This window comes from Leucoraja erinacea, chromosome 18 (assembly GCF_028641065.1).
Source record: "Leucoraja erinacea ecotype New England chromosome 18, Leri_hhj_1, whole genome shotgun sequence".
Lineage (NCBI taxonomy): Eukaryota > Metazoa > Chordata > Chondrichthyes > Rajiformes > Rajidae > Leucoraja > Leucoraja erinaceus.
This window is the reverse complement of record NC_073394.1, coordinates 25616400-25642309: the sequence shown is the minus strand read 5'-3', so window position 1 is coordinate 25642309 and position 25910 is coordinate 25616400. Positions and strand designations below refer to the sequence as shown.

At 41.2% G+C, this 25910-nt stretch overlaps 1 protein-coding gene across 2 annotated transcripts in view; it reads right to left on the bottom strand.

Moving 5' to 3' along the window:
- The window catches only part of LOC129705831 (triokinase/FMN cyclase-like), a 62013-nt gene that overhangs the window by 15484 nt on the left and 20619 nt on the right, over nucleotides 1-25910 (bottom strand). For both annotated transcript variants that reach the window (XM_055649664.1, XM_055649663.1), the window contains exons 5-13: nucleotides 25700-25778; nucleotides 23839-23928; nucleotides 22310-22344; nucleotides 17542-17626; nucleotides 16043-16132; nucleotides 12525-12641; nucleotides 11294-11413; nucleotides 7477-7614; nucleotides 1344-1450 (exon numbers count right to left, since the gene is read on the bottom strand). In XM_055649664.1, the coding sequence (XP_055505639.1) occupies nucleotides 1344-1450; nucleotides 7477-7614; nucleotides 11294-11413; nucleotides 12525-12641; nucleotides 16043-16132; nucleotides 17542-17626; nucleotides 22310-22344; nucleotides 23839-23928; nucleotides 25700-25778 (861 nt within the window). The remainder of the gene's footprint in view (nucleotides 1-1343; nucleotides 1451-7476; nucleotides 7615-11293; nucleotides 11414-12524; nucleotides 12642-16042; nucleotides 16133-17541; nucleotides 17627-22309; nucleotides 22345-23838; nucleotides 23929-25699; nucleotides 25779-25910) is intronic.

Here is a 25910-nt window from a genome sequence, read left to right as displayed (position 1 = left end):
GGTGAAAAGCATCGGAGATCCGGCCGATCGTGGCTTCCACGAGGGTAAGCCCACTCACCAGCATCACAGACGATCGGGCGGGGGTGATGGAGAGATCGTCCCCTGTGACGGCCACCACGGCAACTTTTCCACTGTGCTTGTCCACGGCCGCGCTGCGATAACAACCGCCGCCGCCATGTTGTAGAACGTGAAGGAGTCCAGCGGAGCGCGCAGCACGACTTGATCACGTGTTCAGCGGCTTAAATCCAGAGCCCAGGTGGTGGGGAGGGCGGCTGAGCCACGTAACTCGCAGCTCGTGGAAAATAGTGCCCCTGCGTGTTGAAAATTCTGCGCAGCTGTCCGCGAGGAGCAAAGGCTTTGTGACGTTATCCAGCTCGCTTCAGCATGTTAGATTTTAAAAAGATGTCAGATTGGTGAACAATTGTAGTGAAAAACTCGGGAAATAATTAATCAAATTTACAAATGAGGGGATTTTTGAAATCATGAGGTAAATCTCTACCGGAATAAGTAAAAATTTCACCGTTACCACGTCGGGTTTTCGAGATGTGAATCAAAGAAAAAGTTCAAGCAAGCAACCATCCCCACAAGTAAACATCCAAGATCAGTTTTGTATTATAATAGATGTATTTCTTCTGTGTATAAAAATAGTAAGAATGGATTTATTATCCATCTATGAAAATGACAAGGCAATGGTTAGGTTATGCAAGGTACCGAGGAGGGCGATGCAGTCCACAAAAACAATCACACTGCAGTAATATAAAGCGGATGCAATTAACCTGGATTTCAATCCAATAGGTTACAGAAGTCAATGCAGTGTAATTGTCTACAAATTAAACAAATAGATCAACTGAGCACATTTCAGTAATACCGTACAGCAATTTTATTGTGCTCTATTGGCTCCACCATACGTTCACTTAATGGAAACTCGCTCTTACCGAACTTATGCGGAAAACAAGGAAGTAAATAAACACAATGTTTTTTCAAATTTGTACTTCTTGATACATGCAGATGATGCAGATTTTGTTACAGAAAATTGAGATATTTTGGAAAGAGGGGTTTTCTCTGAATTGAACCCCCATTCCCTCCAATGTGAGTGTCATTTGTATTCATATATATCAAAGAACAAGAAATAGTTATTCTTTTGTTTTACTCCAGGGCAACTGCATTTTTTAAACATAGAGCTGCAATATACAGTTCTTTGCAATCTAATTTCTTGACTAGCACATCTTAAATCACCAAAAGTTCCGTTGTGTTACCAGATTACTAGTTGCTCAACCATCAAGTTGTTTTCTGTTCCTTCACTTTTATGCTCCATACTGGAAATTTGAGCATTTTAGACTTACCGCACCTGAAGTCCCACCCATATGATCTCGAATCAATCTCCCGAGGCACAATAGGATCTGATGACCATAGCCAGGAATTGCATCAGATGCCAGCAGGTTCTTGATGGCTGCAAATACATTTTTTTTTTTAAAAACAGCTTCTCAGATATCAGGTTTGGTGAACAAATTTCCAACTGATTTGTGTAAAACAGATTTAAGTTGAAACCCTTTCTTTGCATATTTTATATCGCTATTTTAAGTCTCTCTGACAAAAAAAATCTGCACTTCTGGATCACTTTTTAAAAAACATAATCTTCTTTAGGTCAACAGTACTTCAAATGTGATCATAGTGGCCAATCTTATTGTTGCCTCTATGATAAGACTTCTAAATAATTAATTTAATGGTTCAAATTCCTATTGGGGACTTTTGTCCACTGAAACTATATGTTGGGAATTCAAAGAAATTGTCAGGTCAGGCAGAATTTTTCACCCATTAAGATCTCGTGTGCCATGCCCTTTCTATATGAATAGTCAGATCATCAACTTGTGGCTAAAGACATAAGGCTTAAAAATATTCCAAAAGATTGCATTGAGAGAAGAACAAGAAATTCAGTTAATGTCTAAGAAATGATTCATTCTTTCAGTAAGTAATTGCCATCTGGATCAAACCTTCTTAAATATACTTTGAATGTCAAAGATCGTTTCTTAAAAAGCAGATAGCAACAAAAACTGTTAAAGGTTAAACCATGGCAATCTTTAATTGATTCGTCAGACGGGAATGGCAAGATTACATTGAGCACAAACGTTGCTCAGTGCTTCTCCGGCTCCACTCACAGAACTAAGGAAAGTTAGCACAATTATACATCTTTCTTATCAGTAAAACATTCCTACCAAGTCTGAATATGGCATGACTGAAAGATTCTATCTTGGCTTCTTTATGGCCTTGAAAGAAGCACATGTTATTATTGCAGGATTCCAACTTAATTTCATTATTGAATAGACAACCTGTCCTCCATATTGTGTTCCATATAATTTACAAAGTCATTCAGACATGGCACCGAGACATTCTTTTGCTCTACTAGTCCATGCTTTTGTAGAAGAACAACTCCATTTTAGATTTGACTATTAGCTCTTTCATTCCCTCCTTTTTATCAAACATGATAACATTCACAGTCCTTGGTAGGTACACACAATGGTCGCAAGTATTAGAGCAATGATTCACAGAATGATAGAGCCATAATGTATCACAGTACCCCAAACCAAAGGTATGGTTACCAGTTCAATAGCACCCCAAAGTCCATCAAACCAATGGCATGGAAACCAGTTCTCACTCTCTTCATTGACAACCATCCTGATGAAGCTTGTTTAGGATCAATGGATCAGGTGCCACCTGTAGGCGGTGTAATCCTTTCAGCCGATATTGGGGTTGTGCCATAAAGTTTGCACCTGTCCGAGGGTGTTGCCAGTCTCTTCGTAGATCATTGCGCAGGTGTTTCCCCCTCTTGGCCCGTACTGGGGTTCACCACCTTGAGCTAGATGCTAGCGTATCGTGGGTTTGGACAGCTTCCCTTCCCAGTAGGTTTGGGTGGCCTGCTTTCGTAGAAGTGGCTACTGAACTGGAAGCCAAAGACAAAGCCAATTGTGGTCTGTATCGACGTAGAAGGTGCCTCTGAAGTTGATGGCATTGAACTCCTCAAATCCGACAGTAAGGTCAGGGTCTGCAGTAACTCACTGCCCTTGTTGCACACTACCCTGTTAGGAACGATCTGCATCGTCCCCTTTGGAACTTCCTCAGGTCAGTCTCACTGATAGAGCTGTTCTCGGGGCACATGTCATAGATATCTGGGATGTTGTTGTCAAAGTCGTCCTTGCAGTTGTATCCTCTGCTGTTACCATCGCATCGATCTGGTCAGGGTTGGGAACAAAACAGCAATTGTCCTTCTCATCAGAAACGCTATCATTGCCATCCTCATCAATGTCCTGATTGTCATCACACTCAGGGACGGAAATCCCGGGGGGGGCCAGGGGACACACGTCCCACCCTTGTTTTGAGAGGTGGGGGGACGATGCCCCCCATTTTTTGTAATCCGGATTAAAAAACTCGGTGAAATCTCCGCTTTCCGCAAGACAGTGGAGGTGGGACTGATGATCAAGGGTGCCGATTAGATGAGAGAGACATCGGTCAGCAGGCAATGGGGAACGGGACATGATGATTCAGAGCGATGATTGGAGGAGGGAGGCGTCGGTCAAAGGTGGAAGTAGGGGGGTGGGACTCAGGATAGAGCTCGGTGATTGGAGGAGGGAGACATCCTGATGGAGCAAAGATCACAGAGCGGAGCTTGAATTGCATGCCCAGGTCATAGATCACAAGCGAAAAACACTCTCGGCAGCTCTGGACACAGACCTGCGCCTCATCCGCAGCCAGGATCGATCCCGGGTCTTTGGCGCCGCAACCGCCACTGGGCTATCCCCGTCCCCACCCAAGTGCCCCAACGCCCAGGGGTGGCCAGAGACGTCGGGAGTCAGACAGTAGCGGTGCCCCCAGCCAGCACAGAGAAGCAGCGCTAAATCTAGCTCAACTCTGCCTGTCCCACCAGGTTAACATACCGCCCTGCCTGGACTTACGGGAACAACGGCCCAGGTTTACAGCCAGCGCGGAGAAACAACGCTAGCTCCACAGCTCCGGACTGGTGTCCCGTCAGTCCAGATACGGCTGTAGGTGAACCCGGCGAGACAGGCAGTGTTGAGCTAGATTTAGCGCTGCTTCTCCACGCTTGCCGTAAGCCTGGGTCGTCTTCCCGTAATTACCATCCATAGGGCCCACGGCTGAAGCCTCCGAAGCCTCGCGTGTTTGTGTGTGCGCATATGCGCGCAGCTTCCAAGAAATTGTCCCCCCCCATGTTTTGATAGTGATTTCCGTGCCTGAATTTTCACACTGATTACCCACCAGGTCCGAGTCATTGTCTTCCTGGATAGGGTTATGCATAATCTCTTTTAAGAGGTCCTTCTGTTTCAAAATGTTCAGCTTCTCTCTCTCTCTCTCTAAACCCTTGGTCATACGATAGAGCTCAAAATGCTTCAAGATTGTTGATCAAATGTGGTTTGTCTATCCAAAGTTGTGACCAAAGGCTTTGCACTTCCTCCTAATCTGTAAATATGTTCTTTCTTCTGTATGGTTCAGCTTTATATGGCTCTGCAGGTAGCGATCAATCAGAAACACCTTGTACCTCCAGGGTGGGGGCAAGGTCTTTCACGCACCTCTTCATGCTGCTCTTTGATATGTTTCTTAAGTCCGTCAACTCCACTATAAACAGCACAGCAACCCTTCTACTGACATCAATACATGGTGGGGAAATCTTCCCTTTCCATGTTTGACTTTGGTTTCCGGCCAAGTTTTTGTCCAGATTGTTTCTTCACATCCTTAATATTGCACTTCTTAACTGGTAACTTATTCTTCTTCCAATATGGTTGAAAAGACTCATCTGGAGAACCATTCTTAACTTTTATTTCTCTGTCATCTTCACGATAAATACCTTTCAGAAAGATCATTGGACTCCAATCCATCCACAACATAATTTCTTATAGAAGATGCTTCATTGCAGTTAACTGTTTTTTTTTCCACATTTAATGGTTGAGTTGCATATTGTACCTGAACTTTTTCCCAAGAGCACTCTGTATATTCAGGATCTGAGCATAAGAACATAGTCTGCTAACATTGGAACAGGTTGATGCTTCGCAACATTATCACCCTCACCATTTTCAGTAACTTCCATTCCGAGGTGAAAGGGTTATTGAACCATCCAGAACTTCCTCCATTGAGTCCTTATTTCTACTGGATGGGCACAGTCCCTCATTCAAAACAACGCTGCGACTTGAATGCATGTCCAGGGTGTAACTGTGGCCCTCTGTTGTCAGAGTTCTGAACAGTCCTTCCAATTGCTAGGATTCTGCCTGATTCACCTCTAACCCATTGCAGACATTGGACTTTGTCTCTGGAACTGGTGTACTATAATGCTGAGAACGATATTCTCCACACTAACCTTTCCTTTGCTCTACCTATTGTAGGTGAGCCTGGCTTGATCGCATTTATTCATGTTAATCCTTTGTGTCTTGCTGACATTGAAAAAGGGTGCAAGATTCTTTAGACTCGTCATTTAGCTGTTGAATAACTATTAATTGGGTTCCTGCTTAATGAATGTTTCTATACTTAGCTGACGATTCAATTTCAATAGGTTTGTTTTTATCTATATTCTGGGTCAAGGGAATAACCATGGACATATGAACATTCAAATTGTGAGCCTTCTCAAACCGCTTCTCACATTGATCACAAGCAAATTCAAGCTTCTGCCTTGTGCTTGGTCATATGGTATTTCAAGGATGCTCTTTGCCTGCACTGGAAACCACAAACTTCACACTGCAAAGGTTTTGCTCCAGTACGGCGCATTTGTTGAACTGACAGTTGTTTCCGCTGTTTGAAAGTCTGTCCACATTCATCACAAATGTAGTTTCTTTTCACAAATCGAGTCGTTCTTTCTCCCAAGTCGTTCATCAGCGTGAGAAAGCAGCATTCTTCTTCCTTCTCCATCAATGCCTACTAGCTGTCTGATCCATCCCAACTCAGCTCCTCACTTTGATCCCGGCTGGTATTTACCTCAATCCAGTTCTGTAACTGAGTTGCACTCCAAAATCAAGGCTTTTCAATTCCACAACCTGATTGCTCTCCTTCAGCAGTTGTGTGATGGAAGCGAGATGGTCATTTTCGGACTGGGCATTGGTGAGCACATTTTTCATCTGTTTCAGCTCGGTCTGTAGTTCCGGGATAAACTGCCACCTTTTTCTGGTTACTTCAAGAACCTGTGGTAATTGATCCATCTTGGTCAGTGTTATAAGCGTAAGGACAGTTGTCAGCCTTATTCAGGACGTCTTGGTGCAGGGGTGTTTCCCCAAGTCCAGTCAATCTGGGACAACCTAAGGATAAAAAGTAGGGTCAATAACCCCATTGTCCTTTCTTGGTTCTCCTCCATTTATAGTCAATCATATCATATGTCTTCAACGGGAGTAATCTTCAATCTTCACGGCTGTTGGTGTCGTAGTAGCACCTGGTACAGTCCCCTCCAACAGTCCCAATTTTGTCCGATCCCCGACTGACAGTGGCTTCTGCATTTTCAACACCTGTGAATGCAAGACTGACAAGGTTGTGCTTAATTGCTGTGTGTCATTAATTCATTGCTGTGGGCCTGTAGGTCATAACTAACTTCCACACTCTTTATTGTCCTATTTATTCCCTCCACTAATCCAGAATTCTATGGGTGGTGGGGGTTGTGAGATCACTCTTTAACTACTTACAAGGCAGATCCTTTAAAAATAGATAATTATTTAAAAAAAAAATTTAATCCCTTAAATGGCACAAGCCATTCTTTTGTTCTACTAGTCCATGCTTTTGTAGAAGAACGACACCATTTTAGATTTGACTATTAGATTTGACTATTAGCTCTTTCACCTTGATGACTTGGTTGGTAAATGCATTGTTTAATCTACTGAACCACCCAATAAACAAACCTACAACTTCCATATCTGTTTAAAGCAGGTAAATTCAGTCGGAGCATTGCAACTAATAATCAATCAAGATTTATTTTCCTGATCATAATTTCCACTAGCTAACATGTATGTGTGGATGTTAGCCAAAAAAAAATAATCTTGCAGCATCCTCCAATTTGAATGAATGATCAGGATTTACTGCCAATACTTCTATACAAACAGGGTGAATAAAATTTCTGAAAAAAACATTGGATAAATGTCAAGGAACAGAATTTAATGGTGAAGGTTTTGAAATAATTACATTATTATAGTCCTGGTCTATGAGAGAAAAGACACATGCAATTGGAAATGAGCTGTACATTCTCATTGAAATTGGATTAATTGTAATTTTTAATCTCAATTTACAATATTCATATGAAATCAATATACTTACTCAGCCAGAGATCTTTCTGATGGAAATGCTGAGAGCCATCAGGTCATCTGATTCAGTGATTTGAAGTGATTTAAATTAATAAATTGTTGCTGTTTCAGACAATTTTAAATAATCCAATTGATACTGATAATTTTGAATAACATTTATTCTCAAATTCTGAGTTAAATTCTGCCAGAAACTGACCGTGAGCTGCCCTTACATGTGTACTTCCACAATCGCCATCTCCTGCTTCCCGATCCAGTTCATTCAATTCCTCTTCCATCTGAAGCAGAGTGGTGCAGACCATATCCAGGATAGACCGTACCTTATCCACAAAAGGGCCTACAAAGTAGGATAAATGTAATGCATGTGTGCCAATCTTGCTTCCTGTAATATTTATATGTGCTACTGATGAAGCCGAGTTTTAGTTAAAAATATAAGAAGATATTAAATTGGTTTCTGGGCTAGCTTACAGCTTATATTTAGTGTCAAGTTAGGCTTGCCTTAGGTTGTGGGTGTGTGAGATAATAAATCCTATAACATTGCCTCCCAAGTGACAGGCAGAGGAGAAGCTATAGAGATAGCTGGTTAAACCTTTGAAGTGAGATGCCATAAACCAAATAACCAATGTTTATGGGGGAGGAGGCAATAAAGGAAGAGAGAAATAAAACAGTCACATCTTTGTAAACAAATGACCTATGTTTATGAGGGACCAAATGACAGAGGAAGCAGCGAACAGAGCAAGGGTGGTCTATTTGGAGATAAAACAAATGGACAATGTTTTTAGTATATCTTGTACCATGTAAAAAAAAAAGGTTTGATGTGATGTATTCTGTGGAAACCTTTTCCTGTACCTCTGACATGATTAATGTCTGTGGAAGGTGTTAAGGGGAAAAAAAACCTATTTAAGGCAATGTAATTCTGTTGTTCAGGGAAGAGGACCGGGGACAGTTGAGTGTCTACATTGGTCACTTAGCTGGAATCCTCGCTCCCTTCCATCGGCCGATGTTAAGTAAAGTTTTGAACTGGTCTACCAACAGTTTGTGTGGTGTCTGTTTATTAAGAAGCGAACCTGGTTTAGTAGTTAAGATAAGTAGCTTTTTCACTACTACATCTTAGTTTTCAATCCATAAAATATGTAAAATAGGCAAACACTCGGTTTCTGTTCCTGAGAAATATCTGTAAGTTGATTTATCTGTATGTCAGATGCATTCATTTTCCATAACTACCTATATCATACTACCTAAATATCTACATTACTAAAACTTTTTGTCGTGTTTGTGTGTATGTGTGTGTATGTGTGTGTGTGTGTGTGTGTGTGTGTGTGTGTGTGTGTGTGTGTGTGTGTGTGTGTGTGTGTGTGTGTGTGTGTGTGTGTGTGTCTCAATCTGGTTAATTCCTTTTTTCTTCCAAACGCTAGGCCACAGCCTTCCCATTTTCCCCACATTCTACTCAATATTTCCCCGTGGAGGCAATAAACATCTTCCCGTCGCATTTCCACCTATATTTCTGAACTTTTTGATCCTTGAAATTTAAAAAACAGCCCAAACTAAACTAGTTTTGAGGAAAAATAACTGTCACAATGCCTCACAGTGCACCAATCACAATGGGCTCTCAAGCTGGCTGCCAACTGCCACAATGACATCACAATGGGATGTTGCTCCTGCCCCCTCCTGTCCTCTCCGACTTCCCCTCCTCTCCCCTCTCCCTCTTCCCTCTTTCTCTCTCCCCCTGTCCCACTCTCCTCCACTTCCCTCTCTCTCCCCCTCAATAGCGCACCAACTTTATCTCCCCCTCAGTTTATATATATATTTTTCTAATCAAAAGAGTGGTGAAATATTGTTTTGGGGAACAGGCTGTGTTGGGGGACCAGGCCTCCCGTGGGGGCTATGGGTGAGTGGTGGAATATTGCGTTGGAGAACGGATTGCCTTAGGCCTCCAGTGTTACAATGACCCAACGGGTCCCACTTAGTCATTTCATCAAATATTCACCCAAACTCTGCTCTTAATTAAACTAATGCAATATATACTCTACATGGTCATTAATGAACACCTCAAAATATGTTGTTATTATTACTATTTCAAAAAGTGCTTTAAAATGTATGGGAGAATTTGCATAAAGTTTTATTTCTATGTCAGGTCAAGTGTAAACTCGGGTGGCCTGGTACTAATTCTGGTTATTCACATTTTTGTCCAAAATTAACAATTCATAAAGCTGTAATCCCATGTTCACTCTTTTGCTTCTAGAACATTGGTCTATATTTAGTAAATTCAATTCCGAGGATAATTGAGAAAAACATAGATTAAGCAAGGACAGTCAGCTTGTATTTGCTCAGGGAGGGCCAAGATGGACTATCCCGATTGCATTTTTATAGCGGAAATAAGGAGGGTCAATGAGGGCAGATAAATCTCAGCAAGACTTCAGAAAATGGGAGACTGGTCAAAAAGTAAACATGCATGGGATCCAAAGGGGAGTAGCAAATTGGATCCAAAATTTGCTCAGCAGAGGTAATGCTTGATGGATGTTTTTATGACTGGAACGTTATCATCAGTGCCGCCCATGTGGTTTAATAATTAACCCTTGGGTTCTTATTGTGTTTATTAATGATTTAGACTTAAATTTAGTGAACATGATAAAGAAAATGGCAAGTTTACAGATGGTACGCCAATTAACTGTGGGAAGACGAAGAAAGCTTTCAACTTCATGATATTAAATATGGCCTGGTCAATTTAGTAGAAACATGGCAAATTAAGGTATAGACAAAACAAGAGAAGATATTTTAAATGGAAGGTTATTAGGAGGAGTAGAGGAGCCATGGAGTGCATGCCTATGGATCCTTTAAGATTTCAAGACAAATAGATAAGGTATTGAAAGGTATAAGGGATATTTTTGTTTATTGAAAACAAGATGTGTATAACTGTAACTTTGCTTCTTACAGAGTGGAGTTGAGACTTGAAATATCTCAGCAAAGACCTCATGAATAGCAAAGCAAACTTGAGGAACTGTATGACCTAATCCTGTTCCAACTTCTTAATTTCTCATGAAGGAGTTACTATTATTTAGAAGACAAAAAGAGCAGCTAATTAGTGCACTTAAAGATACTACGTAAAAAATTTGAATAAGCTGCTTCAGTGTTAATTGGAAAGGCAACACAAAAAAATCTTTTGTATACCTTTATTTTCACTGAACAAGAGGTTTGACAAGATAGACACAGAAGGCTGGAGTAACTCAGCAGGATAGGCAGCATCTCTGGAGAGGAATGGGTAACATTTCGGGTCAAGACCCTACTTCAGACTGAATCAGGTTGAGGGAGTCTAGAGATATGGAAGGGTAAGGTGTAAAAACAATACATCAAAGCTGGTGATGATAAGGAAACGTAGAATGGTTCATTGTTAGCTGAGGTAACAGTAAATTTACTGTAAAATGAATCAGAACAGTGAAACTAGTCGGAGAACTAGGGTGGGGGAGGGATGGAGAGAGAGGGAAAGCAAGTGTTACGAAATTAGAGAAATCAATATTCATACCGCTGGGTTATAAGCTGCCCAAGCAAAATATAAGGTGCTGTTCCTCTAATTTGCGATGGGCCTCACTCTGACCGTGGAGGAGGCCCAGGACAGAAAGGTCAGCGTGTCAATGGGAGGGTTACGACTAAGCTAAGCTCATATCCAAATAATGAGGAAAAACGTACATCATTTTCTGACGAAATATAAAAGGTTAACTATACATCTGAATATCACCTAAATATTTATTATGCTGTAAACCAAATAACTCCTACTATATTTGAAAGGCACATATGATGCAAAGGAATCAGATTTGCTTGTTTTTTACAGAATTTTTATTAGTTTGGCCGCTTCTCTTCCTCTCCGCACGACTCCCTCCCCCCACCATCACTCCAACCAACACTTTCCAAGTTATTTTGTGCATTCTTGATCTTGTTTTGATTCAATTATCATCTGTAACTTGTCTTTGAATTTATGACACTACTGAAATTATGTTTTATGTGGTGGAGTTTCAATTCACCTGATCCAGGAGGGGTATCTCTATGGTCAGGTTCCAAGTGTGGGACACTCAGAGTCCTACATTTCCGTACCAGATTACGTCTTGATACATTGGCCCAACCGGGGGCTGAAGTAGGCATGTCTGTCGGAACAACAAAGAGCAGAATTTTGTTACATGAAAGTGTATTGAAAAATAGATATGCACAGGAACAATGCAATCCCCACTGTGATTCATTTATAATTTTTATAATTGCAAAGCAATTTGAAAATATGAAACTAGGCCAAAATAAGTTCCTAATTTTTCCATAATGTCTTAATAAACTCTTATAGTGATTTAACACTCAGACGAGTTAATACAATCTCAGTTTAATGGAGAAGGTACTGAAATAGCTTGAACTTCTTGTCATTTGCGTCTAAAAGAAATTGTATGCAATGAGGTTAAGAATGAAGCTTATATTAATACTGTACACAAATGACCAATATCCACCATAAACCCTATTACCACAATGATTTAAGTTATAATTACTGTCCAGTTTTTTTTGCGATCACTCTTCCATTCTCCCAGTTAATCAGTTTGTCACACTTTTTTCAAATGAAGCTACTTTCCAAATCAGTTCTGCTGTTAGGTCTTTTTTTTCCCCCTCCCAGCACATTTGATAGGTCCCATTCCATTTACAGTACTTCCGCCCCATTTTAGACCCGACTTCCCAAGGCTACAATTGGGTTCCTATATAGTCCAGAACACTTTTCAAAAGATGAATGTAAAGGTGAAGGTACTTCTTTCAATTTAGGAAACCATATTCATGATCACAATGTGATCCTTACATGGAGCTGAGGTGATCATTATCGTAAGCTTTATCATGAGTTTTTGCCTGCTTGCACTTTCTCATTTGGCACTTCATCTTTTGACAAGCTATTGTATGGTCTTCCAAAAGTAACAATAGCATCTTTGGGTTTTTTGCAAAGCTGTCCCTTTACCATGCTATTTTCCCTTGTATTACTTTTTTCATATTTTGTTCTGAATTGTTATCCAACATAGTTCATAGTTTTGTCTTTTATTTCCTTTAGTGCTGTATCTTAAATGTTCTCTTTAATTTGATCATGGCTCTGAAGGCTGTTTCCTATTTTACAGATGCTGTCAGCCTGCTCTACTTTTCTGCAACTATGCTGTTTTATTTCAGATTTCCTACTTTTGCAATATTTTGCTTTTACTTTTGTATATTTTATAGCAGTTTTTTCCCAAAAGCACTCACCCAGAAGTTTCAACAATTCTGGATCCACATGCATCATGGACAAAGAGGTTCCTCCCATTTCCAATGACGTTGTATACGACCCTACATAGGCCCTTTCAATAAAGACCTGTTTACTCTCTGAAAGAGATACCCAGAAAATATTATGTACTCCTCGACATAATAATTTTCCTTTATTTTTAAAGGATTATCAATTTAACAGTGCAATTCAACAAACTTCTAAAAAGAAACATGCATTCATGACCAAATAAAGAAGATAGAATAAGGAAATATAAAAAATGTGGAATGGCTCTAGATTCAAGAACCTTACATTTATATCAATACAAATTAAAATCCAATCACTTTCATTCTGTGGACGGAGATGTTACAATGAGTCCATTTATTCTTTGGCTCTGGATTGGAATCAAATATTGGTAGGGCAAATTAAATGGAATGAAAAAAAAAGGAAATATAAAAGAAAAAAAAAAACGACGAGGGGACTTGTGTATAATCACTGAACAGAACAAGAGAAATGGATGAGACTGCAGTACCAGAAATATTTTCCACAATAAAGGTGACCAACAGCCACCCCTCTGCATTAGTTTTACGTGAGGGAATAGCTTAAGCCTGTTCAGCATTCTCTGACGTTTCTAACTTCACATTTATGGTTGTGGCCTACCACTAAATGCAGAGTTAACTCATGGGGTCTGAAGAAGGGTTTTTGCCCAAAACGTTGCCTATTTCCTTCGCTCCATAGATGCTGCTGCACCCGCTGAGTTTCTCCAGCATTTTTGTGTAACTTCATGGGAGACTTTTACTGACTAAAAGTTGACCTTTTTTAAATCTGTATACCCTGGGGACAAGAGTCTTTGATGTACCAGGGCCAGCGGCTCCCAGTGGCCTCTGCAGTCCATCTGTCTTTTTATTATTTTTTGTCTTGTTTCAATGTAGTTTTTATTGTTTTTTGAAGGGGAATGTGTGTGTGGGGGGCGGGGAAACTTTTAAAACCTTTCCCCTGCACGGAGAACCCGACCTTTTCCTTGTCGGGTCTCCGTTGTCGTTGGGGCTGAGCAACGTGGAGCGGCCTCCAGCAGGAACGACCTAGGGCTCCAGTCGCAGAGCTGTGGACCTACTCACCATCGTAGAGCTGGCCGAGTTCGGAGCGGGTGAAGCTGTGGTGGCGCTCGGCTGCGACCCGACCACCGGAGATTCGGAGGCTTACCGCTTGTCTGGTGGACAGTAATACCGGGAGCCCGCGGGTCCCTGCTGGGAGACCGCTTTTCGGGGCTTCCGCAACGGCGACTTCACCCGCCCGAGTCGAAGAGTACCTGGAGCGGGGCCTTACATCACCGCCCTGCGCGGCTTGGAATGGCAGCGGGACTTTACTAGTGCCCGCCGGGGGCTCCAACAACAAGACCCGGAGCGCGGCCTTGCATCACCCGGCGCAGCGTTAATGGCCGCGGGACAATTACCATCGCCCGCCGGGGGCTTTGACTCTGACATCGGGAGGGGAATTGGGGAGTGCAGGGGAGGGATAAGTTTTTGCCTTCCATCACAGTGAGGAGGAGATGCGCTGTGATGGATGTCTGTGTAAATTGTGTTGTGTCTTGGGTCTTTTTATTGTGTGTATGACTGCAGAAACAACATTTCATTTGAACCTCAATTGATGAAATTGTATTGTATTGTATTGAATGGAAAAGCTATTTGAAAGGAAAAGCTATTTATACAATCAAAATCAAGATTCAGTTGGACACAAAATGCTGAAGTAACTCAGCGAGACATGCAGACTGGAAAGAAGGAATGGGTGATGTTTTGGGTCAAGACCCTTCTTCAGACTGAGAGTCAGGGGAGAGGGAGACAATAGACAATACGTGCAGGAGTAGGCCATTCGGCCCTTTGAGCCAGGGCCGCCATTCAATATCATGGCTGATCATCCACAATCAGTACCTCGTTCTTGCCTACTCCCCATATCCCCTGACTCCGCTCTCTTTAAGAGCCCTATCTAGCTCTCTCTTGAAAGTATCCAGAGAACCGGCTTCCACTGCCCTCTGAGGCAGAGAATTCCACAGACTCACAACTTTCTGTGTGAAAAAGTGTTTCCTCATCTCCATTCAAAATGGCTAACCCCTTATTCTTAAACTGTGGCCCCTGGTTCTGGACTCTCCCAATGTTTCAATAAGATATCCTCTCATCCTTCTAAATTCCAGAGTATACAAGCCCAGCCGCTCAATTCTCTCAGCAAATGGCAGTCCCTCCATCCCGGGAATTAACCTTGTGAACCTACGCTGCACTCCCCTCAATAGCAAGAATGTCCTTCCTCAAATTTGGAGACCAAAACTGCACACAATACTCCAGGTGTGGTCTGACTAGGGCCCTGTACAACTGCAGGACCTCTTTGCTCCTATACTTAACATCCACTTGTTATGATGGCCAACATACCATTCGCTTTATTCACTGCCTGTTGTACCTGCATGCTTACTTTCATTGACTGATGAACAAGGACCCCCAGATCTTGTTGTACTTCCCTTTTTCCCCAACTTGACACCATTTAGATAATAATCTGCCTTCCTGTTTACCAAAGTGGATAACCTCACATTTATACGCATTAAACTTCATCTGCCATGCATCTGCCCACTCCCCCAACCTGTCCAAGTCACCCTGCATTCTCATAGCAACCTCCTCACAGTTCACACTGCCACCCAGCTTTGTGTCATCTGCAAATTTGCTAATGTTACTTGTAATCCCTTCATCAAAATCATTAATATATATTGTTAATAGCTGCGGTCCCAGTACCGAGCCTTGCGGTACCCCACTAGTCACTGCCTGCCATTCTGAAAGGGACCCGTTAATCCCTTCTCCTTGTTTCCTGTCTGCCAACCAATTTTCTATCCATGTCAGCACTCTACCCCCAATACCATGTGCCCTAATGTTGCCCACTAATCTCCTATGTGGGACCTTATCAAATGCTTTCTGAAAGTCCAGGTACACTACATCCACTGGCTCTCCCTTGTCCATTTTCCTAGTTACATCCTCAAAATATTCCAGATTAGTCAAGCATGATTTCCCCTTCGTAAATCCATACTGATTTGGATCGATCCTGTTACTGCTATCGAAATGTGCCGCTATTTAAATGAGTTGCTACATTTTTAATCATTTATATAGGGATATAATTAGGATCACTTTTCCAGCGATTTATAAAACCTTTTAGGAAATAGGCCTCCTACCAAATGGTATTGATTTATCCTTCTGTACACTGAAAATCATTAACTATTTCCAGCCATGTTCATAAATTTGTTACCTGCCTAATTTTCTAGATTTATTAATGTCTCTTTATATTTATGCCTAACAATTTAGTGTCATTCTCAGATTTAGTAATTAAAGCTTCAGATGCACAGATCATATATTTATGCAAATAGTCAGCAGCAATGATTCAAACTTGATTCCAATGGACTACCAGAGCAGGTAATTATCTTTAACCTCTACTCTTCCTGTTTTATAAAATCTTTGCGAACCATTGGGCTACTTGTGTACTCATTATTTACCCAGATATTTAATTGCAGAACCGGCCACAATGTTCAATTCAAGGCAGGACAACCCTCCAAGATTGTTCACTATCAGAACAATATGATCCCCTAGAAACAGAAAACAGTATTAAGATCAGTAAACAACCAGTAATCAAAACATACAGTTGAAATAGGTGCTATAAATTAATTTAGGAAACCAAATTTACATCACCACCGTGAATCATACTACAAGCCCACACTTCAGAATCAAGACAATATATTTTCTGATCCGCAACAGGAAATTCAATCCAAACCTGTTTACCAACTCTAAATTTATATCTAGCAGCTCTCAAAATGTAGATAGATTTGGTAAGGCTGGCTGGCAGCTGCTCAAAATCACTTTATCTATGAGATCTCTCACATTCTCGCTTAACTCTTTTGCCACTAAACTCTTTATTACCTCCTTCCCATTCTCCCATGGGCAATCTAGAACTTCACTTCTGAATTTCGTGCAGTCAGCCTGATTCTAACATGTGAATAACCTGCCATCCTTCACATGTATATTTTCAGGCTCAATTTTATTCCATATTTTTTGGTCACCTCACAATCCATATTTAATTTCCTATCTTTATCCCTCATAGCAAAGTACCTAGACAGTAGTTGAATTATGTGTTCTTCCAAAGCTTTATCTAATCATTGTTTCACCATGTTTTTGCCAAAAGCAAATGTTCCATTGCTTCCTTTTACTGCAGGAGAAAAATGTAATCTGGAAAATCCTCAAGATTTTCCTGTGGTGCAGTTGCTGCCTAGCAGCATTTGTGGCACTGGAGACCCGGGTTCGATCCCGACTACGGGTGCTGTCGGTATGGAGTTTGTACGTTCTCCCCGTGATCGCATGGGTTTTCTCTGAGATCTTCGGTTTCCTCCCACATTCCAAAGACGTACAGGTTTGTAGGTAAATTGGCTTCGTAAATGTAAAAATTGTCCATAGTGTGTGTAGGATAATGTTAATATGCGGGGATCGCTGGTCGGCGCGGATCCGGAGGGCCGAAGGGCCTGTTTCCGTGCTGTTTCTCTAAACTAAATACATTTTAGAAACGTTCCCACTTTGGACCTTTTGTTATGACCATTCAACTGTAGATTTGGACAGCTCAATTCCCCCATTACTGAAAATGTTTCACATCTTTGTAAGATCCTTCCTGTTAGTGAAAGGTCTATGGATTAATGCCAGTGGTGTAATTGCTCTCCCCCAATCCCTTGTTTAAATATGAAAAAAAACCATTATGGTTTGATCTCCCCAGGACACCATTCAGGATTGCAAAATTCTCTTTAATCAATACTGTAACCTCTCTCTTTCTATCCTTCTTACACTATATCATTTACAGCTATACAGTTTCATTTACATATATATTCTGCGAAAATAGATATTTGAGACACAGTAAAAGTATATTGTTTTCAAAGATTAGCACTGAGTACCTCGGTCAACACACTGAACTATTGGAGGAGTAAAAGTCATCCATGGCTCATTTCATATTTACCAGCTTGAATACGCAGATGAGACTCATTAGTGGGATTTGTCATATGATCAATCATTTTTTGTATTATTTCATCAGCTGACATTATCTGGGGAGACACAAATATCAATAAATGATGAACTGTGATCATAGAGATTAGATGAAGAGTCACCAGCTGTAGCATCAAAGAATGAGGACGAGAAACTTAGTTACTCAATAAAAACGAACAGGTAAGGAGCAACTGGATCATGACACAAAATTAGGAATTACCAGTCACAGAACATGGAAACTGGCCCTGCCCTCCTGCCCACTAAGTCTGCGCTGATCATCCCATTTACATATTCATGCACACATTACATTTTTATCCTCCTTACATTCTGGTGAACCAGCAGATTTTTAGTTTGCTGAACAAATCTCAAGCAGCTCAATCACTCAGGCTTGGTGAGCTGGCAGCTCAGTCACTCAGGCCTGGTGGGCTGGCAGTTCAGTCACTCAGGCCTGGTGGACTGGCAGCTCAGTCACTCAGGCCTGGTGGGCTGGCAGCTCAGTCACTCAGGCCTGGTGGGCTGGCAGCTCAGTCACTCAGGCCTGGTGGGCTGGCAGCTCAGAAACTACCAGAAATTCTGCCCAAACCAGGTGAGAGACTCTGTGAGAGAGAAGTGGGAGAGGGTGGCAAATCAATTTTTGACATTTTTTCATCTTTTTCTGCAGATCATAGCAATGAAGAAGGGGAATCTATCCTGGCCTGGATCTCACAGGGAGCCAATGAAGGGAGGGAGAAAAATACTGGAGTGAGGTTTAATACTGGCAGGCGGAATACTTACTGATGGGCCGAAGGGACTCCTCCTGAGCTAGTACAGGCCTGATGGGTCGAAAGGACTCATTAAAAAAAATTGTAGTGAAATCTCAGTGAAAGGCACTTTTTCTCGACTTTTCCTGGCCTGGCATAGGCCTTCTGGGCCAAAATGCTCCTCCTGGGCTAATACAAGCATTTTGGGCACAATGATGATGTCACAATGGATCTGCGTGCTGCCGTCTTGGATCTGCGCACTGCGACTGATGTCCCCCCCTCCTCTCCTCCCTCCCCCCGTGAATCAAAAGATGCAGCCCTCTTAACCCCCATCTCTCCCTCCTCCCACTCCCCCTCCTCTCCCCCCCCCCCCCCCCCCCCCCTCTCCCCCCGCACTTCTTCATCCCCCCCCCCACCTCCTCTCCATCCTCCCCCCGGTCACTCGGGTTTCGCTTTCTCTCTGGGATTGTTTTCTTTCTCCAGCGCTTTCTCTCAGGCTCCTCCTTGGTCGGCTCCTCGCTCTTCCCCCCCCCCCGTTCCCCCCGGCCCTCTCTTCCACCACCACCCCCACGCCGCCTCTTTTCCACCTGCTTCCTCCCCCCGGCCTCTCTTCCATCCCTCTATCCCCCTCCCCCTCCCTCATCCTCCTCCCCCTCATCCCCCCCCCCTCCCCTCTCCCCCCCCCTCCATCCTCCCCTCCCCCCTCCTTCCATCTCTCTTTCTCTCTGCCCCTCTCTGTCTTGCGAGTTGGGGGTATGCGTGAGTGGATAGGGCAGGGATGGGGTAAAAGAGCAAATTAATAATATTAATATAATATTAAGAGGGTGGGTCGTGTGTGTGTGGGGGTTGGTTAGTATATGTGTGGGGGTTGGTTAGTGTGTGTGTGTGGTGGTTAGTGTGTGTGTGACATTGCAGGCCGCCACCCCCCCCCCCCCCCCCCCCCCCCCCCCCCCCCAACGGGTCCCACTTTTTTTCCAGTAACTATTAAAAGTCTGATCTTGTATGTGGATTTGTATGTTTAATTGTTCGTGTGTGATCACATCTTTGCAAAAAATCTACGCGGTAACGATAAACGTTTTACATATTCCGGTAGAGATTTATCCCCTTTATTTCTCGACATTACTGAAAATGTTTATTTCTCGACTTTAAAAAAACATTGAATTTAAAATATTTTTTCCTGTTAAAATCATTCTTCACAACTTCCAAAACACTTTGATACAAAGTTGCAAGACAGAAACACTGGCAGCAACACTGAACTTTTCAGCTCAATGGCATCTCACAGCAAGTGCACATTTGCAACAATGTTGGCATCATAGCTCCTGACAGGACAAGAGGGGCAGGGTCAATTGGTATTGCAATTGGGAAGATGCAATTGGGATTTTTTTTTCCAACTCCAGTGCTGGGGGAGGCTCACGAGCTATGCTCTTTGCTGAGGAGTGCTCGAATCTTACCTTCGGCAACAGGTTGAGTTTGAGGATCACGCCTCCCTTGGGGGCTACGGGTAGGGGACGGGTGCGTTAGGGGAGCACTTATTTTCCTTAAAAACGATGTTCCACTATTTTCTATATTAGATAACAAACTCGATATTTACTTGCATTTTACTTACCACACTTTTTGAACACAGGTATCACATTGACAGTTTTTAAATTTCCATTATTTCTCTGGAAAATATGGATTTTTGCAAGATTGCAAACAATTTCTTCACTATCTACGCATGATCCTAAAATGCACACCGTCAGGTCCAACCTTTTGCTCTATTACTTTGCCTTATCCTAACTTTCTTCTGATGCCGATGATATACAATTTGTCCTCCATATTTCTAGTATTAATAGCATAGTCTCTTTACTGCCTGCATGCAGGCAATTTCCTGCATGCTATTTCATAGTGAGAGGATTTGTATAGGAACAAGGAGGTCCTACTGCAGTTTTAAAGGGCCCTGGTGAGACTGCACCTGGAGTATTGTGTGCAGTTTTGGTCTCCTAATTTGAGGAAGGACATTCTTGCTATTGAGGGGGTGGAGCATAGGTTCACCAGGTTAATTCCCGGGATGGCGGGACTGACATATGATGAAAGAATGGATCGAATGTGCTTGTATTCACTAGAATTTAGAAGGATGAGAGGCTGTCTTATAGCACCATACAACATTCTGAAGGGATTGGACAGGCTAGATGCAGAAAAAATGTTCCTCATGTTGGGGGGAATCCAGAATCAGGGGTTAGTTTAAGAATAAGGGGTAGGCCATTTAGGGCTGAGATGTGGAAAAACGTTTTCACCCAGAGAGTTGTGAATCTGTGGAATTCTCTGCCACAGATGGCAGTGAAGGCCAATTCGCTGTATTTATTCAAGAGAGAGTTATATATAGCACTTAGGGTTAACGGAGCAAGGGATATGGGGAGAAAGCAGGAATGGGGTACTGATTTTGGATGATCAGCCATGATCATATTGAATGGCTGTGCTGGCTCGTAGTACTGAGTGGCCTACTCCTGCACCTATTTTCTATGTTTCTATGCCTATAGAAGGATTTGCATTTTGTTTATAATACAGTATTTGGCCTTTTCCTCTCATGATATAACTTTGCCTTATTTTACTTTTAAATTCCTCTCACCTTATAATTAACTTCTCCTCTCAGGCAGGATTTGACTGGGTGAGGCACACAGCAAAAGTACCTCAGACCAGTTTCCTGCAACCAATCATCTTCAACTACTTCACCAATGATCTCCATTCATCACAAGGTCAGAAGTAGAAATATTCACTGTGATTCAATTCAATTTAAACTCAATAACTTAAAGTGCATGGCAACATTCAGGTATGGTCTGATTAGTGGAAGAAATGGGTGCGCAACAGGAGGGAGAGAAATAGTTCATAAATTGGGTAGTTTACAACCCAATGGTATGAACATAGAATATGCTCATTTCAAGTAATTTCAAGTGCTCTTTCCTGTGCCGCCCCCATCTCCCATCTCAGTGTATACCATTTCTCTCACCCCAGGACTATCTTCAGAAAACCCTCTTGAATGCATTTTATGTATTCCTCCCCAACTAAGTCCCTGGACAAACGCAAACCCAGTCAGTTGCTGAAGTTAAACATCAATAAGAACTTATTTAGAGTACATTTGCTAATGAACAATGAACAGTATCTCCCCAATAAATAAAATATACAAAATGCTGGAGTAACTCAGTGGGTCATGCAGCATCTCTGGAGGACATGCTCTCCAAAGATGCTGCCTGATTTTCTATGTTAATTCAGCACTTTATATGTTTTTATTGTGAACCAGCATCTGCAGTTCCTTGTTTCTACTTCTCTACCCAATAAATGTTTGATAGGTATTACAATAGCATTTTTCTCAAGTTAATATTTTTAAATTAACTGTGTTTATAACTGCAGTGCACAATGTATTACTTTTATTTAAACGTGATAAAAGCGACGTCATTTTAAATAAAATACTTTAAATATAAAAGCTTAAATTATAAGGATTCATATACAGATTTGTTAAATGAAGGGGTCATGAATATGAGATATTTGAAAACAAATGGTATAGAAAATTAACAGCATTTGTTGGTATCGTTCACAACAAAGTGTATTGATGATTATTCACTATTGAAGAAAGAACATTTATTTCATATTGTATGCTTCAGAACCTCAGATCTGGAGAAAATTAAATACTTGTATTTCAGGTGACGGAATGGAAGGAGCAGCTACTTTGCACTGAAATGCCAGACTTGATTTTCTTTCTTAGGAAGGAAACTTGATCATGTAACTTTCTGACTCAATAGTAAATTTTAACCTTCCAGAAGTACAGATTAAAACGCAAGTGAGGAAGAATGGAAAGAGGGGCAGTGTTAACTGACAACAATTTTATGAGCAAGCCAGCACGAGCGAATATCCAAATGTTCTGACTTCATCATTTTACTTCACCTTTTCTACCCTATTTGCTACATCAGTATCAAAGATACTTAGATAAAAAAATATCCATCTGTTTTTTATTAGTTGTAGTTCGCTCACCTTTATCCGCTCAATTCCAATTTCTCCATGGATACCTAAATAAAAACAAATGTTTGAATATAATGCGCCATTTCACTTTTTTATATTTATTTTCCCCGTAAAGTGCCAAACCTTGTTTTTGCAGGATTCCATGCCAACCATTTATCTTGCTCAATTATGAGTATCTCCATATCCTTAAACAACAAGTTATTATAGGAGATGCCTCTTAACCAAATCCCATGATTATTATTGAGCATTTAATCTCCTAACATTAATAAGGCTAACTCTCTGGGTTATAATCTCTCCCGTTCAGAGAGACAGCAAAAAGTATTATGTGGAATGTCAGTGATGGTTGCATTGATAGAGAAGGATGAGTGTACCGGTAAAATAATTTGTTGAGAAGAGATATGTTGGAGAGTAATTTGAGGAAGTTGGGGTAATTCGTACATAAAGATGCAAGCATATGTGCCACTGAGTTCACTTTAGTTATTAATTCCTATGGCACCAACTCCACATGCTCTTGCTACTCAATTAGGTGACACCCTGTGTCACCTGCAAGCTTCTTCATCAAGGGAGATTATGACGCTCCAATGGGCTGCAACGTTGTAAATAAAATAATCTAAAAAGCCTGACTCTTATTACTGTCTGGTGGCTTACGCTGGAAAGAAAAACTATGCATGTTTGTTTATCTGATGTGCTAGAAAGAGGGCAGTCACAAAATGCAGACTCAAGTTTACTACAACAGCTTTTAACTCAGCCAAGCATAAACATTTGTGCCAGTTTCCTAACCAGTGAATGTAAGTATTGATGACATAATACTCAGTTTCTGTTCTACCGTCGCAATTTGTCACTCTTTGTTCTTGTGTTGGGTGTGCTAACTTCAGAATCTATCAAAAATCATGTCAATAATGCACCTTAAATACTGCTGAAACTATGTTCTGGATATGATGCAAACATTTTTGGGGAATTTTAAGTATTGGAACCTCATTCAAGTTCCCATTTCCTCACTGGCCTACAATGAGTTCAGTAGCAGTGTGCACGTGGTCTCAGTGAATCAATGACAGCAACTTTCTCGATTTACATACAGTATTTTCATGTGCATATGTGGAGATTCAAAAGATAATGTAATTTAGCTACATTATTCTTTAAAATCTATCTATCATCATTTTTCTCTTAAGCAGAGGATACCCCATTTTCATTGTCCTATGTGTGATAACTATGTGAAGAACTGCTTCCTGAAATCACCCCAGAACACCCGAGCTCTGAAGTTTCTATTCCCTGACATGACAGAGTTAAGGTGATAAAGCAGATGAAGCTCTCTGGGTAAATTAAATTAAGATCAATAAGGCTTGTTTCTGTAGTTCAGTTCACAGAACATAGATCTATTAAAAATGTACTTATTAATATTAAAAAATATATAGCATGCCATTGGAGCAGCAACTCTTGTCAAATATTGCAGGATACGGTGTTCTTATGTGACAATATTGAGTTAACTGTATTTTGCCAAACTATTATATTCTTTAGGTACAGTATTATGAGCAATATCTAACCCATTCCAAGTTCCAGTTCATCCATTTCCAAATTGAAAGTTGGCTTAGATCCAGGGACACTGCAAGGTGATAGACAGATTCCCAATGTACCTGAGCAAGAAAACACAGGAAAAAAATGAATACATTTAACGGTCAAAATAACACATGACTTTGCTTCCACTAGATTCATATTATTTAGGCCCTTACTCGGGGTGAACAACCGTAGCTCTGCAGAGCTGTAAGAGTATGTGACACAATTTGTAGTCATGCGAGTTGCTCTAATTTTCTGGACTTGAGGATAAGTTAGACGAGTTAGAATGGGATTTTATGCAAGACAAGAGTTTTGATAATGACTGGTTCTGGTAATGCCCAATTCTAAATGCTTCTTTTCTGCTGCCGTTTGCTGGGTGCAGTTACTTGGAGATTACTAGGCCAATCATTTAACCAGATAAATCATAAGTAGATATGCTACTCCCGCTGACACCATACCTTGACCTCTGAGAATTTCCTTCCAGACTCCCTTTCCAAAGGGATCAGCAGTACTAATTTGGCTACTCAAAAGTTAATATAATGAAATGAATGAATGACAGGAGTAACATTTGTCTGCCATGTTAGATGGAAAAGTTAATTCTGAGGAGAATCTGTGAAGACTTGGAGACAGGTTAAGCAATTGGTAAGATGAGAAAATCATTTACATAAAGGAAAAATGTGTAGTTCTTAATTTCAACCTACAGAATACATTTTCAAACAGGACAAAATGAGTAAATATCAGAGTACAGAGGTGTCTTAGAATGCTGAATGATGAAATGCAGATACTGCAAGATGTTAAAAAAAAAGGAATCCAACTGTTTTCACCATCCAATGTCAACATCAGCAGCAGAAATCAAATGTGGCAAAGTTGCTCCAACCAAATCAACTTTGCACAAGTTCTCAAGAGCATCTGTGGATTAAACAATAGACAATAGGTGCAGGAGTAGGCCATTCGTACCTTCGAGCCAGCACTGCCATTCAATGTGATCATGGCTGATCATCCCCAATCAGTACCCCGTTCGTGCCTTCACTCCATATCCCGATTCCGCTATTTTTAAGAGCCCTATCTAGCTCTCTCTTGAAAGTATCCAGAGAACCTGCCCCCACCACCCTGAGGCAGAGAATTCCCCAGACTCACCACTCCCTGTGAGAAAAAGTGTTTCCTCGTCTCCATTCTAAATGGCTTGCTCCTTATTCTTAAACTGTGACCCCTGTCTCTGGACTCCAACATCGGGAACATGTTTCCTGCCTCTAGCGTGTCCAAACCCTTAACAATCCTATATGTTTCAATGAGATTCCCTCTCATCCTTCTAAACTCCAGATTAGTGCCTAAATTTTGAGAATTATCCCACGAGTTTCAAGAAACATTACATACTGTAGCTGTACTTACAATCTATTTGGTTTATTAATAAACTTCCATCTTCCTGCAGCCACATAGAAATTGCAACAAATTTACAACATTGCAACAAATATTGTTGGAAATAGTAGAATTTTCTGTTTTTATTGGACTATATTAGTTTGACCCAGTGTTTTTTTTGTGGACAAATGGGTGTCCGTATGCATAATTAAACGCATGTGTCATATGGCCAGAAAATGAAATAATAACATTTAACATTTAGTGATGTCAGTATACTATACCATATCATCACAAAAAAGCACTGGTTTGAAGTCAGATGTGTCTTTTATTTCAGGCAGTGTTGCCTGTTTAAAAATAAAGTGACAAAAACTAATGGCTGTGGATTCACCATCTCCCATCAACGGAACCTTTAATAGATAACATTAAAATCATTAATAATCTCAATCAATTATAATAGGCTCCGTTTGAGCTGGAATCCATTTGCTTAACACTTACCTACTTTACTTAAAGTGGACTTTAGCTTCAGCACAATTTCGTCCAGTGACATTCCCATTTCAGACATGGCCCCAGCTATCTGCCAACAGCAATGCTAAATCCATTAACACAGGAGAAGAGCCAGCAAAGGGTTAAGATCTAAACATTCCACCTTTCTGAAAATGTTAGTCTCTCTCCTGGGTACACTTCAAAAGTTCCTTTAGCACTTTCT